Raw genomic sequence first — 16513 nt, forward strand, 5'->3', positions numbered from 1 at the left:
GCGAAACGCATTACTGCTTCAAGGCAGAAATACGTGGGTCGTGGTACCTACCCGTGCGAACTCATAAGACGTCCCCCCATCAGTAATTACTCAAATTATAATTTTGCCGGTTTGATTTTTATAACACGATGTTATTCCTTCACCGTGGAAGTCAATCGTGAACATTTGATACGTACGTATTTCATTAGAAAAAATCGTATTAAATTTGGTACTTGCCTGCACCGGGCGCCTTATCCTTATCTTATCGATTAATTGAAGAAATAAACTTACTAATACTGTTTTAATATATCCAACGTTTCCAGGTGCTAGCATCAGGTCCTATCCACCATTCGCGAGTGACTGGCAGAAGGGAGATGGCGCTTAGCAAAACGTATAGTGCAACTGCGCCCAGGATAAAGAAATCGTAAGCACATAATTTGACTTCAAGTAAATTGGCAGCGGCTTGGCCATGTCCATGTTGCTGATGACCATGGGCGATATAAATAGTAATACAAAATAAGATTAATAAATATTTATGTCTGCATTTTTATACCAATATTACGGTGACCGCGGCGCGACCTGTAACATTGACCGTATTCGTGTAATAAAACTAACCAGTGGTCCCCCAGTAGTCGAAATTCGACTATAATTAAAATTATAAGTTTGAACATTATTGAGATTCTATTGTCAAAGAATATATAGCACAGTACATATATACCTATATATATTTTTACTTCAATCTGCTAACTGTGTAACTTTGTGCTCAACACCTATTGCTGCTGTTTCGGTTTGGAGGGGGGTAACTGTCATCGTTACTTAGACCTCGTGTCTCGTGGTGTGCGATGGCCTTTGAGGTTGCTGTATCTACTTGCACCGCTTTCCTCCTGCTATCAGTACTGATGAAGCGCACGTTGCAACGCATTCTTCGTTAACGTATGTCCGGGAAAGATATAGTGAATACCTTTTTATTTATTGCTTTGATGATTAAACGAGCTCATAGCCCACCTGGTGTTAAAATTTGGAAAAAATATCACAACAAAAACACTTATTCAGATATTTGAATGAGGTAAACTTAATTGAAGTTCAATTAAAACTTTTTTTTTAATTGCATATAGGGGTGGATGATGGATGGCTATGTATTTCTAAGATATTTAAATACCATCGTGTTATTAATTAATTGAAAAAAAAAATCTTTCTTTCTTTATTTTTTTTATTTTTTTTATTGCCTATATGGGTGGACGAGCTCTCAGCCCACCTGGTGCTAAGTGGTTACCGGAGCCCATAGACATCTACAACGTAAATGCGCCACCCACCTTGAGAGATGAGTTCTAAGGTCTCAGTATAGTTACAACGGCTGCCCCATGCATTACTGCTCAACGGCAGCAATAGGCGGGATGGTGGTACCTACCCGCGGCGAGTCACAAGAGGTGGTCGTGTGGTCAGGTACGGCGGCATGGAGTGCCGCACGGTGGTGCTGCACCGGGCGCGGCGCGGGTTCGGCTTCGTGCTGCGCGGCGCCAAGGCGTCGTCCCCGCTCATGGAGCTGCGCCCGTCGGAGCGCTGCCCGGCGCTGCAGTACCTGGACGACGTGGACGCGGGCGGGGTCGCCGACCGCGCCGGCCTCGCCAAGGGGGACTTCCTAGTAGCGGTAACTCGTCTCATCCACTTCCATTGTGTCCACTACAGCGCAGATCTTAGCTTATAGAACGCGTCCTCGCCGAACCCGTCGCTTGGGACGAAGGGCTCGGCGAGTAAATGAACCCATAGACACAGCCCACTGAGTTTCTCGCCGGATCTTTTCAGAGGGTCGCGTTTCCGATCCGGTGGTAGATGTGACTTTTTTTTTCTTTTTTCCTACCTATGCTGGTAACCTTGAGAGGCTCATGAGGCTCAAACCGGAGTGTTGCTAACACTGGCCCTAGCAAGAGCAGTGCTCCGCAGAATCTACCACCGGATCGGAAACGCGACTCACTGAGAAGATTCGGCGAGAAACTCAGTGGGCGAAGATTCTGCTCTTGCTAGGGCCAGTGTTAGCAACACTCTCGAGTTGAGCCCCCTCAAGCTCACCTACACGTCAAGGAGAAGCTGAAATAGCCTCTCAAAACTATCAGCATACGTACGAAAAAAGTAAAGCGTAGTCCGTAGAAACATAAATAAGAGAGTACCCTCAAAACTTCAATCGTGATTCAAGTAGGGGGCGGGACCCTCTGCTCTCAGCAACGGACTCGTCCGAACAACTCTACTTGTAAATCAAGATCGTTCGTCTCCCAAACATACACTTTCCACCTTTCGATAGGCAGACTCTCGTCTCTCTTTGAAGTATTGTCCCTCTTGTAATTAGTTAGAATTTCTCATTTCATAAACGTGATTACGAACAGAAGAAAATTGCGCATGTTTACAAAATAAAGTGTGAAATTAATAAACAAACGCAATTAATAAACAAACAACTTCCAGTACGTGGTAATGTGTCGTCGGGAGAACGCGTCGAGTTAACACGATGGCTGTCCTTTTAAGTTTCAAAAAGGTTTTAATTGTTGTTTTTGTCACTAAAACTATTGAACTTATTACATACTCGTGATGTCTCGTCTCTCGTATTTCTAAGTGCAGTACCATTGATGCGTCCTTTATTTTCAGTACTCCATTTTAATTTCGGCAGAGCATCCTCTGCAATCAAAAAGGGAGACCGGACGACTTTCTAATCGAATTTTACTGAAATGGTTATCCGACTCGAGTTACTGCAATTGATTCTCTGTTCTTGAATAATATACTTGGAACTATATATGTATGTACACGGTTTTATTCCAACTGATCTCTTAGAATTTGTTACGTAAATGTGAACAGTAGATGATTTTTAATTTAAATTAAATTTGTCTTTTGCTATATAATAGGTACTCTCAGTTTCACATTGAACTTACAAATCTATTATACATGTGTATGTCTGTACTAAGTGGATCTCTCCTCGATTCTATCGCCAATCATCTCTGTACTGACATTTATGAGTAAAGCTTAAAGACTACTTCGTTGTTTTGGTAAAGTAGAAAACAAAACAGAAACGACTTTATGCCACTTATTCTAAGTTTGTCCCATCAATTCTTGTCCAACCTTTAAATCCCCCTAGTATGAAGCTTTAGGTTTTATGTTACATTCGAAGTTATTGAGTTTCTATTTTAAATATATATAGCAATCGACTTCTTGCAATACCATTGTTGCGAGTATTGAATTTAAAGTTTATAAAAATATTGTTATATAACAAATCATATGAAGCGAAATGAGATTAAGTCAACTTATTTGAAACGAAATTAAATGAAAAGAGATGAGTTCGAGATAAAGGTTCAGTAAAATGGTGGTTTTTTACTGAGACTTCAATGAACTTTCTAGATTCCTCCAAAGCCGTAAAGCCACGTCCGGAGACCTTGTTTCCTTTTTCGATGCTCGTGCACTGATTCTAAACGTTAAACCGTTATTACAGTAAATTAACAAAATAAAACAATTAAGCTTAATAACCTCTATTCTGGCATTCCAGCCAAAAAGTCTATTTTTATTTTGCACTAGCCGACCCGGCAGACTTTGTAGTGCCTTAATCGATAACTAAAAGACCTAAACTTTTGTATAAAATAAACTGAAAAAACAAACAAAAGGAATTCGTCCGACGGGCGATACATCAAAGGAAAAACAAAATTTGTTTTTTTTTTAATTCCGAGCATTTTCATATTTATCTACCTTTTAAACCTTCTCTGGACTTCCACAAATAATTCAAGACCAAAATTAGCCAAATCGGTCCAGCCGTTCTCGAGTTTTAGCGAGACTAACGAACAGCAATTCATCACTACATAGTATAAAACAAAGTCGCTTTCTCTGTCCCTATGTATGCTTAAATCGCTTTTTTTAAAGAGTGATTGAAGAGGAACGTTTATATGTATAATAACATCCATTAAATAGTGGAGGAATCTCTATATATAAAAATGAATTGCTGTTCGTTAGTCTCGCTAAAACTCGAGAACGACTGGACCGATTTGGCTAATTTTAGTCTTGAATGATTTGTGAAAGTCCAGAGAAGGTTTAAAAGGTAGATAAATATGAAAATTCTCGGAATTAAATAAAAATAATAATTTTGTATTTATTTTGATGTGGCTGTTCCCTGTCGGACGGATTCCTTTTGTTTGTTTTAAGTTTATTTTATCCAAAAGTTTAGGTCTTTTATTTATCGATTAAGGCACTACGAAGTTTGCCGGGTCGGCTAGTCAATAATAAATTACAGTTTCCGAAGCGAAGCGAGGGCGGGTCGCTAGTTTTTATATATGTATATAGATTTATTTTGATCTCATGTTCCAGATCAACGGCGAGGACGTGTCGGCCGCGTCGCACGAGCACGTGGTGGAGCTCATCCGCAACTCCGGCGCGCTCGTGTCCATGACCGTCGTCTCGCTCAGCTCCTCGCAAGGTGGGGCTCTGTGCTGTTAGTAGTTGAACGGTCGATTCGTTCCATGTCGTCTGGTCCTGCCTCCTGCCGCCAGTCACGACCGCCCTCGTTCTATTTACTGGTGGTAGGACGTCTTGTGAGTCCGCGCGGGTAGGTACCACCACCCCGCCTGTTTCTGCCGTGAAGCAGTAATGCGTTTCGGTTTAAAGGGTGGGGCAGCCGTTGTAACTATACTTGAGCCCTTAGAACTTATGTTTCAAGGTGGGTAGCGCATTTACGTTGTAAATGTCTATGGGCTCCAGTAACCACTTAACACCAGGTGGGCTGTGAGCTCGTCCACCCACGCAATAAATAAAAAATTCTTTTGTTTCATTTCCAATCACCTGTCAAATCTCTATCTTAGTCTATGTCCAATCTTTGTATTATCAAATGTGAATTTCTAAAATATAATTAAGTAGTCACAATTAAACGGTCCAGTTTTAATAATGTGACAATAAAGCGAGAACTTAAATGAAACATTTCAGGTAGCAACGAGAGCAGCGCGAGCGCGGCGCCGGCCGGCAAGTCCCAGAGCCAGCTGCCCAATAGTGGGAGGCCGTACGCCGCCACCTTACCTAGGAAAGCAGCCGGAGGTTCGTACTATTAAAATATACCGAAATTAAATAGGAAATATATTAGCTTCTTTTTTTATTTATTGATGCACAGATTACAATCATCATTACAGTACATATCGTCATCTCGCATTAAAACTGTATAATCTAGAAACTTACTAATTTTACAGGAAAGTATTTTAAAGGTTTAACATGTGATTGATATTTTAAATATTAATCATCTTTGCATCATAATTTTTTTTTTATTATAATTTTTTTTTTACCAGGTACATTATCTCTGTCTTTTACAGTAAGATTTTTTTAATGGTAGTCAAAATATAGATAAACAAAAAAAGAACTAAAACTAAACTACGCTCTTTTGACAGTATTTATGAGAAAAATACTGGTGATACCAAATTATTTCGCATATTAACTCAATTTCGAATATTTTAGGAAATTGTACACTTTTAATGCGAAAAGACAATATTAGCTAAATCGTACAAGTAGTACCTAGATCTAATCTGGATTGCAATCTAAATTGTATGTGCACTCAGCAAACCCGTATTAATGTACATAGCTTTGGCTATTGAAAACAAAATAACAAATATTGTTAACTAGCCATTGTTGAATAGGATATCCTTCACACATCTGACAATTTTTTGATTATTGCTTAGATGCTTGAGAACATCATTTTTCAGTGGAATCGGTTATTTTAATAGGACAGTGTCTGTCTACAATTTTTCGCTTGATACCCTTTGCAAAACACCATAGGTATACTATTGACGACAGGCAGAAGTTTCACAATCAATCAAAACCTGTGGTAAATATTTGTTTTCTAAACAGAAATTCTATTGTTTGTATATTACAAGCTATCGTTATTCTTCTTGGTTAATTAATTATCGTTTAACATAAGTAGGCAAATCTATCCATAACTTTATTACTTATTTATTAAAGGGAAAAAAACGGTGTACGTGCAACTTGGTGCACATGAATGAAGTGAAACTTCTTTTTCGTTGTGTAGTATTGTCGTTTTCTTCATTTTTCATCCTTAAATCAGATTGCTCTTGTAATAGGGAATGCTCTGTATAAGAGATGCGCGACATTTTCAACATTGATATTATATATATTTTGAATTATAGATAGAAAAATAAATGTAAATATCTTTTTAAATACTTCATTAAAATATTGGCCGCTACTCGTTACTAACGCTCGCGCTGACCTGTAACAGGTATACACCGCGCATGCGTTCGAGTGACACGCATTCACTCTCGCTCTGTCTCTTTCTATTCCATGCTAGCGTTAAACGCTTAACGCAACCTCGTTAGAAGTCGCATTAGAAGTTTCACTTCAAAAAAAACAACTTAAACTGACTCGACCAGTGCGGAGTTGTGTATGTCGATTAAAACGAGCAGCGTTGTGTCGCAGGCCGCAGCCCCGCGCCCGCGCCCCCGCGCCGCGACCCCCGCACCACGCTCAGCGTGGGCCGCGCGCGAGCCAAGTCCATGGTCGCCGGACTCGGTAATCACTACACTTACTTCATACTTACTCTAGTAACAAACACTCCCCTCACTTTTGTTTTTCCTACTTATTCTGCTAAAATAGGCGGTTATGTCAGCGTAACCCAGCGAGTAACTGGTGGTAGGACCTCTTGTGAGTCCGCGCGGGTAGGTACCGCCACCCTGCCTATTTCTGCCGTAAAGCAGTAATGCGTTTCGGTTTGAAGGGTGGGGCAGCCGTTGTAACTATACTTGAGACTTTAGAACTTTATATCCCAAGGTGGGTGGTGCATTTACGTTGTAGATGTCTATGGGCTCCAGTAACCACTTAATATCAGGTCGGCTGTGAGCTCGTCCACCCATCTAAGCAATAAAAAGAAAAGAGTAGCTGAGCTCACGGGCTCTAACCTCTAACTCCAGCAAGAATGTTTACTACCGGATCGGAACGCGACCCACAGAGAAGATTCGGCCAGAAACTCAGTGGGTTGCATCTTGAGATGTTCCTGCTTACACCACACACAGCCGTCCACTCGCTTCAACGGGTCAAGATACTTAAAATGTTCATTTATTCATACAAACGTTACAAAAAAAATCGATTATTTAAAGATGAGACTAGAAATTGATTATATCGATTCACAGTGAACGCCCCAAACTAACGTGCATACGAGAGAGGAATCTATATACAATCTCTCACGAAAGTAAAGTTATGTAGCGTAATAATAAATAAATTGATGATCCCCAATTTCCTTGTTATTTTAAGCACTATGCGGCTTTATAGAGTCAAGTTGATAGAACTTGCGATTCCAAAATAAATACACAATTACTTATATTTAACAAAACACGTAATACTGATATGTGTGCTTAGTGCGAGTTTTATAACGTTCTCGATAGCGTAAAAGTTACCTCAATTTTGTATGCAGTTGGAAAAGCGCCCCTAGCGGCAAACGTAGGCAAACGATCCCATTCCAGACAACTACGAGATAACTGTTACGCTATCGAGAACGTTAAAAAACTCGCACTTAGCACACTGAACGTGTTCACATCCGTATCGGCGGACAGTATGCAGGCCGCGAGTTACCGTCCCGCCTCGTGTTGCAGAGAACGGCGGCGAGAAAGAGGAGAGCTGCGAGCCGCTGAGCGCTGCCGGGAAGTCCTCGTCGGCAGAGTCTGTACAGCAGCCCGGCGCCGCCAGCGGTCAGTGACGTCACACCGTCGCCGACACACCCCCGATTAAACAATCTCACCGTCAATCAGTTAGCGCGATATTCAGGAGATAACCAACTGATACGTCAGTCGTCAGCGACCACAGAAAGTTCAAAGTATTCGATACGCCTAAATAAAACTTTGCTTTAGACTAAACGACTGAAGTAAAACTTATTTAGCTAAATTTAAAGGGTTTTTATTGATAAATTAATATTTTTGCATAAGAAATGAATTTAAATAGATTTGAGAGGAAGAGAGAAGGAAAATGTGTGCTCGTACCTCTCCCCTTGCCTTTACAGTAATTTACAACTTAACACTCTCTCTTTCGATCTTCATTAATTTATATCTCCCTCTCAACTTCCGTTCGCCTCGCCCGATCACACTTTTCGTAACGTACTCACCAGCTTACTCCCCAAGTCAAGCGTGCGTACACTGGCGTACAGTATACAGTAGGTAGTTCAAAAACCGGCGTCCCAATGACGGAGTGCGCGCGTCAGTCCGGGCACAGACTATACACTAGATGCTAAAGGCGCGTCCCGCGGTGTGCAGCAGGCGGGGCGGGGGCGGCGCCGCGCACGGCGTCGGTCCGGCAGCGGCCCGCGTCGTCGCGCATCACGGCCGCCGAGCTTGAGGAGCTGTTCCAGCGACAGGCCGTCGCCGACGCTCCGTGAGTACCGCACTCTTTTTTCTTTTCTTTTTTTCTTGCCGGGGCCCGAACCTCCTACGAGGTCCCCCGCACCTAGGAGGCGCGCTGGGTATGTGGGACTGGTCCGCGACTGCAAGACCGCGGACCCAAGGATGTTTTCAGGGCCCTACCCACTAAACAACTCCCCTGCACTCTTCGTCCAAGCGTCCGATCCCCTCCGAGGTGAGTTAAGGGGGTTTCCGCGGTCAAAACTACAACCAAACGGTGCAGCTCACCCCAAGGACGCCCAGCCGACATAATCTTCGTGGCGAATCGAAGGATCTCAAACATCGGCCGTCTTGGTACGGCAGCCCGTCAGGCCGCCCAGACGGTGCCGCTGGTGTCCAGACCAGCCTGGACCAGAACCAGTCTGCTGGGTCAGAACGCGATACGCCGCCAACCGGTTGCTCTTTTATCACATGGATACTCCTTGGCGCCTGTCCTTTTATTTATTTATTTTTTAATCCCGTTGTAGGCAGACGAGCATACGATCCACCTGATGGTGATTGGTTACCGTCGCCCATGGACTTCAGCTAATGCCAGGGGCCGCACCAAGCCGCTGCCCACCGTAAACCTATTCATATTAAGAGTTGAAAGGCTATTTGATTTTTCCACTAATTCAATTGCCAGACTGAAAAAAAAACAACAAGTATCTATATATCTCTATAGCAATAAGTGATTTCTCCTGAGAAATAATACAGGATCGCAACACTCACCTCAATGCAGTACCATTTTAGCAGCAGGCCTTCCTTTTAACCAGCTCTGAATGTCTATGAATATTATTGATTATCTGTTTTATCCTTAAAAAAAGAAAACCTCTTCGTATGTTTAACCAGTTTTCTGTAAAGTGACCGTGGTATACTACATGTTCCAGGGGTGGAAACAATGCGATGATGATACGTTCCGCCTTCCAAGGAGGAGCGAACTCACCGCCCTATTCGCCGGCCAAAGGACCCGGTAAGGTGTACGCTTCCGTCGCCGAAATGAAGAGGTCTCGGGCCAAGGTTAGTGCGGCCGTGCAACACGTTGACTTGTCTATGAAAATATTTCAAAATATCTATGGTTGTGTGTATATTTCATAGAGCAAATGTGATATTTGACTAAATCGACATGAAATAAATATAATAAAAAAAAAACTTTCAGTGATAAATCAACTCGAACTTAGAATTTTGTATTTGGCTGATTTTGATAATGACATTTAAATTATTAACGACATTTAAAAAAAATAGAAATATAAAAACGGGTTTCCCGCCATTTTCCTATTGTTCTTCTGCCCGTCCTATATCGGTCCGTGTGCAGTGCTTTGGATCTATTCACCAATCAACTGGCAGACTTTCTTAATACGGGTTCTTACAAATCATAATATATGCATACTAATCCATATTGATGATAAAAGCTTAAATGACATTTGGTTTTCTTGTTTCTTACTTTTTTATTCGTCTTAACTACTCAGCTGATGACAACGTGAAACTTTGAACTCACTGAATTCCTTGGATCTTCTCAATGGATCGAGATTCTGATCCGCTGGTAGATTCATCGAAACACCGCTCTTGCTAGGGCCTGTGTTAGCAACACTTCCGGTTTGAGCACTGAGAAGATCCGGCGAGAAACTCAGTGGGCTCACCTGCTACTGCGGTGGCACGCGCTTATATACAAACTAGCTGTACCCGTCCGCTTCGCTGGGCATTTAAAATTAACATTATTGTTTTTCACCCCCACAAATATTTTCACCATTAACGCCCCCGCAACTGGTGTAGGGAGTCCAACACTCATATAAATATTAGCCTACCCATTAAGTACATGTATTTTCTATATGGATACCAAGTTTCAAGTCAATCGGATGCATGATTCCGTAGTTTTAACGGAACATCCGTAAAAACCACTGTAGATTTATATATTAGTATAGATAAGAAGAAAATGTGTTAAGATGCAGTGTGTGCGCGTTGCAGATCGCAAAATCTGTTAAATTGCAATGAACGCGAACTCACGGGTCGCAATCAATAAAATTATGTAAAACATTGAACTGTGTTACACAGTTGTGGAGCAAGTGCCCCGGCACGCTGCGGCGCGAGTTCCACTCGACGCCGGACCTGGCCGCCGAGCTGGCGCCGCACCCGCCCCGCACGCGCTCCACCGACGACGTGCACGGTAATATGGCCATTGCTAATAACTTCATGTCATGTCAATCTTAATTATATACTATTTGAAGTACTTGATATTCATATTACTAAGTTTTTTTTAATTTGCCTTTTTTATTTCTTAGATAGGTGGACGACCTCACAGCCCTGTTGTTAAGTGGTTACTGGAGCCCATAGATATCTACAACGTAAATGCGCCACCCAACTTGAGATTTAAGTTCTAAAGTCTCAGTATAGTTGCAACGGCTGCCCCACCCTTCAAACCGAAACGCATTACTGCCTCACGGCAGAAATAGGCGGGGTGGTAGTACCTACCCGTGCGGACTCACAGGAGGTCCAGTAAGAATGTCTTTAAATGTGTTCTATTTTCAGTAGATTACGATGATGATTGTGTTGCGTCAGGTTGTGGTCGCGTGCCCCCCCCGGCGCACCCCCCGCCGCCCCCCCCCGGGTCGGTCCCCGCGCCCCCCGCGTCCACGTTCCGGCCGGCGGAGGACGCCAAGCTGTACGCCGCGCCCGCCGCCCTGGCGCCGCTCGCCTACCGCGCGCTGCCGCCCGCGCACAACGTACCTATTCCACTCATTTATTATTTGGTCGATTATTAGCTAACAATATTGCGCAAGTAACTTCAGCTTAGTTCTCGTTACTGCAGATATGTTGTATAACAAATCACATGTCACATGACAAATAAATATCACAACAAGTCACATGATAAATCTGACAAATATTTAAAAAAATTAATCACGTTTTTTTTTTTTGTTTCTATTGAAACTTAACAAATTTGATTATCAGTAAGCTATCAAAACGAGGCTTTGCAGTTTACTTTTAATTTTCATCGACATAAATATGAAATTCAAATCTGAAAAAGTTTATAAAATTTACCTTTTATTGTGAGAAAATAAAGTACAACAAATAAATACGACATATCGTCGGCTTATTGCAAGAAGTCATTAAGTGACATATTCATTATTTTGGGAAAACGGCATTTTAGTTGGAATTAGTTAGTGATTATGTTGATTAGCCCATATTATCCTTCATACATAACTACAGTGAGAAAAACTGAATGTTTTGGATTGCTTAATATGTATATTAATTAAAACAAGTGAGAGTCGGTAATCATATAACATTATATATTATTTATAAACTAAAACTAAAAGTTAATGACTTCTTGCTACTGTAAGTCGGTTTTATATGTGAATTAATTATTTCTTAAATTAAAATAAACCAACAAAATACTTATCAAATCTTATTGAAATAAACAAAAACGAATATTAACATAATAATCAAAAACATTTTTTTCATAACAGTTGACGTAAGAACTTGCAATAGCTAATATTGCCAAGTACTCACGACAACTTCGCAGTCTCAAAAGTTGTACATAATTTTATTTTTATTTTATTGCTTAGATGGGTGTACGAGTTCACAGCTCACCTGGTATTAAGTGGTTACTGGAGCCCATTGACATCTACAATGTAAATGCGCCACCCACCTTGAGATATAAGTTCTAAGGTATCAGTATGGTCACAACGCTGCCCCACCTATATAGAGGAGGGCCATTTGGATTGTTGATAATCCCATCCTCACGTATCGTTTGGAACCTCTGGGTCTGCGGAGGGACTTCGGTTCCCTCTGTATTTTGTACCGTATGTTCCATGGGGAGTGCTCTGAGGAATTGTTCGAGATGATACCGGCATCTCGTTTTTACCATCGCACCGCCCGCCACCGGAGTAGAGTTCATCCATACTATCTGGAGCCACTACGGTCATCTGCAGTGCGTTTCCAGAGATCTTTTTTGCCACGTACCATCCGGCTATGGAATGAGCTCCCCTCCACGGTGTTTTCCGAGCGCTATGACATGTCCTGCTTCAAACGAGGCTTGTGGAGAGTATTAAACGGTAGGCAGCGGCTTGGCTCTGCCTCATTGCTGAAGTCCATGGGCGACGGAAAACACTCAACATCAGGTGGACCGTATGCACGTCTGCCTACAAGGGCAATAAAAAAAAAACCCTTGAAGCCGAAACGCATTTCTGCTTCGCGGCAGAAATAGGCGGGGTTGTGGTACCCACCCGTACGGACTCACAAGAAGTCCTACCACCAGTAATTACGCAAATTATAATTATGCGAGTTTATTACACGATATTATTCCTTCACCGTGGAAGTAGATCGTGAACATATTTTGTTAAGTACGTATTTCATCAGAAAAATTGGTACCCGCCTGCGGGATTCGAACCCCGGTGCATCGCTAGATACGAATGCACCGGACGTCTTATCTTTTAGGCCACGACGACTTAAATAATAAACTAAAAATAATTTTCTTCTCCCTGTTAGTCAATCACTCATGTATTCATTCAATCATGTATTTTTTTATGAAAATTAGGAATTGAGCTTAAACACCATACAAAAACATAAAACAAATAAAAAAATATCTAGGTTAAAAAATCTGTATCAGAGGTTTTTTCTTCAGGAAGATAATTCTTTATCAGGTATATTATTATACCAATGGTGTAGCTCTGCAGGCTAGGTCTTTAAAATTGGAAACGTAGTCATACCTGTATTGAACAATTTTAAGTCGGTTTTTCCAAGCTTGAAGCATTTAACCTTCAAACACTGTAGTCCTACAGTGTCAATTGACTTATTAAACATTAATTTGTTTCTCAACTCTTTTAGGCTCAAGATATCAGAGTGGCTCATTACTATAGGTTCATACGGCGTCTTTGCTGTTTTTTTTCTTTTTTAGCTTTCTGTTCGATCTAGCCAATCTTAAAACATTACAGAGGTCTATCATAGAAAAAATTGGCATAAGACACATTTGATTCTCGATAGAACTATGCATATTATCGACCTCCATATTATGTGTGTGGCCCAATTCTAAATACTTACGTTCAACCACCTCAAGGTGGGTAACTTGAACTAAGTATAGCATTAAGAATAACAGAAACTGATTACGTTCTTGCATCAGCTCGCTGAGTTTCTCGCCGGGTCTTCTCAGTGGGTTGCGATTCCGATCCGGTAGTAGATTCATTCACGAAGCAGCTGTTCTTGAGTTGTTAGGTCTTCTTCGGAGGCGCACGGACAGCTGTTAACAAATCCCACCCCTCTTGGCTGAGCCTTTGCTAGCCCACATGTCCTGGTGAATCTGGAAAGGCCTCCGGGCCACCAGTAATCCTTCAATCCTAAAAAAATATAAAAAAGCCTGTCTGGTGTTACAGTGATTACTGCAGCTCATAGATATCCAACGTGAAAGCCACCACCCATCTTGAGACCCGAAATCTAAATCTAAATTGTTCCGTATACTGCTTCGCTTCGATGGTGGTACCAACTCGTACGGGCTTGCCATACGCCATACCAACCATCCTATCAGTAAATACAAGTTGGCAATCGTAGTCCACTGGTATGATTCTCAGATAACGATGTTGCCCGTTCTCCAGTGTATCATTTAACATCTTCTACACCCGTGGAAAGAATGATGCTATTGTAGGTCAGGTGTTTGCTTGCTAGGTTGTGCGAAAGTTGTTCAAAACTTCAATTGCTTCAATTCTCCAACATCTTGCTTCCTCGTCCTTGTTTGAAACATTTATTTCGTTGCATTTTGTCAGAAATCATTAACTTCTATAACAGGCGTGGTAATCAATGTATCTCGCCGCAAACTGAGCGAGCGAGGCAGTACTCTTTCGTCCCGCGCAAACCCACCCTCACCCGTGTTCGTCGGTTTCGTCTTATGCCCCGTGTTTCCTAGACAAGCTGTTTTGTCGCATTTCACCAAACCCTATATAACTCACTAAACTACAATCGAGGAACCACATAGCCTGCAAGAATTTACTATGTTCTTTTAATCGATGTTAACTTATTAAAATCATGCCATCAACAAAATGGAAAAAATAAGGAAAAAGAATAAATGATTTTATGGAAATCTTAATATTATGATTTATATTATATTAATATCGATAAAAATCATTAAGATTACTTATTGTGCATTTGTGATGAAATGATTCATTACAGAAACTAACTAAATGTAAATAATGAATTTTATCGAAATGCAATTTTAAGCTATATTATACTACACTGTTTTGATAAAATTAATTAGATGCTGAAAATGAGTTCTTTAATGTAATGTATGCTGTTTTCAAATAATTATCCATTTAATAAAAATAACTAGTGCTGCTTAGTGAATCTTTGTAAATGCCTGACTTCCAAAGTTGCAATTATCAATTTTCTACCAAAGACGTAACGGCTAAAATTGGCCAGCTAGAAATTAGTGTGTTTTTGGATTTTGTAGAATATGCAAAAATGAGCCCATTTTAGATAAAAACGCATTTAGTGATTTTTTGCAGTTAATGAGTTCTTGCAATAAGCCGACGATATGTATCTGAATGTTTTATTCGAAAACTTAATTGCTTAGTTAAATGAAATAATGGAACAGAATCGCAAGGCGGTGTCGGCGCGCTCGTGGGCGGGCCCGGCGCGCGCGCGCTCCGCCGACGAGGGCGGACAGTACGCGCAACCCTTCCCCAAGGGCTTTGTCAGACAGGTACTGTGTCGTCCCTCATAGAAACCCCTTCGCACAGTTTGACATTTTCCTTTTCGTTAGAGAATGTCAACAGAGACGTTTAAATTACACACAAATATGTTTTGTTTCTTTACTTGTCTCCGCCTTAAAAGCTTAAATACAAACAGCAGTCTGGTGACAAAGTGAAACCAGGTATAAACAGACCCTGAAAGACGTGTGAAAGTGGGGGCCGAGCGAGCACCCCACGCGGCTCGTTGTCATTACGCGAAAGTGTCGTCTACATAGAGCACGTGCTCGTTCTACGAAAAAAAAGAGTAACGAATGTCATCCATACTTCCATTCGAATATTATAAAGGTGAAAATGTCTTTATTTTTGTGTCTGTTCGTCCTTGTTTCACGTCGAAACAAAGCAATGAATTGAAATATATGTATATTTTTTTAAATAATGATTTTAAGGTCAGGGGAGGGACAGGCTACCTCTTAACTCGAAAAAAACATTGTTTCCGTTGGAAACTACAATTTTCCATGACCACGTGGAGAGAAGCCGCGGGTTGTAAACGCTAGTGTTTTGTTAATAAAATGATTGGGGACATTTCACAAGGTTACCCTAACTATGGGAACCAGAGACTGGCATACATACCTATGTATATATGTGCATTTCAATAAATAGATAATACACGCCGAGACAGAGCAAACTAATTGGTTAGTGGCACAAATGTTTGTCGATAGGAATCGAACGTTCGGGCTGACGCTCGGCGATCAGGGGTATTGAGTATTGCACCTTCATACCCGATTCTGCAGACCGAATGGTAAACAGTCGACGTCGCCCAAAACACCTGATTTTGAATCCTGCTGATCCACTAACGGTGCTTTTAGGTGCCCCAGGGCCGATCATCGTAGTCGTCGAACCCGTCGCTTACGACGGAGGGCTCGACGAGTAAATTAACCCTCAGACTCAGCCCACTGAGTTTCTCGCCGGATCTTTGTAGTGCGTTGCGTTTCCGATCCGGTGGTAGATTCTGTGAAGCACGACTCTTACTAGGGTTCGTGTTAGCAACAACGTCAGGTTTGAGCCCCATGAGCTCATCTACTCGCCCGGTAACACCGATATGGTCTCTCAAGACCATCAGCTTAGGGAAAAAAAATTGCACCACCGAGTCGACCAGTGACGGTAGGATTGTTCGCAGAACTCGACCCCTGCGCCGCCCATCCCGGAGCCGGACTACAGCATGTCCGAGTCGGACGAGGAGGACGCGGCGCGGCCCCCTCCCGCCGCCGAGACCAGCGCCAACAGCAATACCAGGTGGGGCCCGCCCTCGACGACGCGTGTCGAGAGTTTTTAATGTCCCAGACGAAATTAAGTCACACAAATCGAGCTCAGCATCAGAGTATTGATCATCAGATTTATTGGAAATAAATTTAAAGTGCAAAATACAATATGCCAATTGTATCGTGTGTCCCCGCCCTTACAACCGGAAGGCACGACTGTTTCGCG

General features: G+C 41.9%; 1 protein-coding gene across 12 annotated transcripts in view; it reads left to right on the forward strand.

Moving 5' to 3' along the window:
• LOC114241833 (SH3 and multiple ankyrin repeat domains prosap) overlaps positions 1-16513 on the forward strand; it is a 245035-nt gene that overhangs the window by 224396 nt on the left and 4126 nt on the right. For 11 of the 12 annotated variants that reach the window (XM_089732490.1, XM_089732493.1, XM_089732496.1 and 8 more), the window contains 12 exons: positions 303-403; positions 1423-1627; positions 4312-4420; positions 4924-5031; positions 6415-6507; positions 7584-7679; positions 8238-8355; positions 9248-9377; positions 10410-10521; positions 10914-11077; positions 14932-15039; positions 16206-16321. In XM_089732490.1, the coding sequence (XP_089588616.1) occupies positions 303-403; positions 1423-1627; positions 4312-4420; positions 4924-5031; positions 6415-6507; positions 7584-7679; positions 8238-8355; positions 9248-9377; positions 10410-10521; positions 10914-11077; positions 14932-15039; positions 16206-16321 (1460 nt within the window). The remainder of the gene's footprint in view (positions 1-302; positions 404-1422; positions 1628-4311; positions 4421-4923; positions 5032-6414; positions 6508-7583; positions 7680-8237; positions 8356-9247; positions 9378-10409; positions 10522-10913; positions 11078-14931; positions 15040-16205; positions 16322-16513) is intronic. The other variant, XM_089732491.1, reaches the window with a different exon arrangement.

Source organism: Bombyx mandarina, chromosome 13, assembly GCF_030267445.1.
Source record: "Bombyx mandarina strain Sakado chromosome 13, ASM3026744v2".
NCBI classification, from domain to species: Eukaryota; Metazoa; Arthropoda; class Insecta; order Lepidoptera; family Bombycidae; genus Bombyx; species Bombyx mandarina.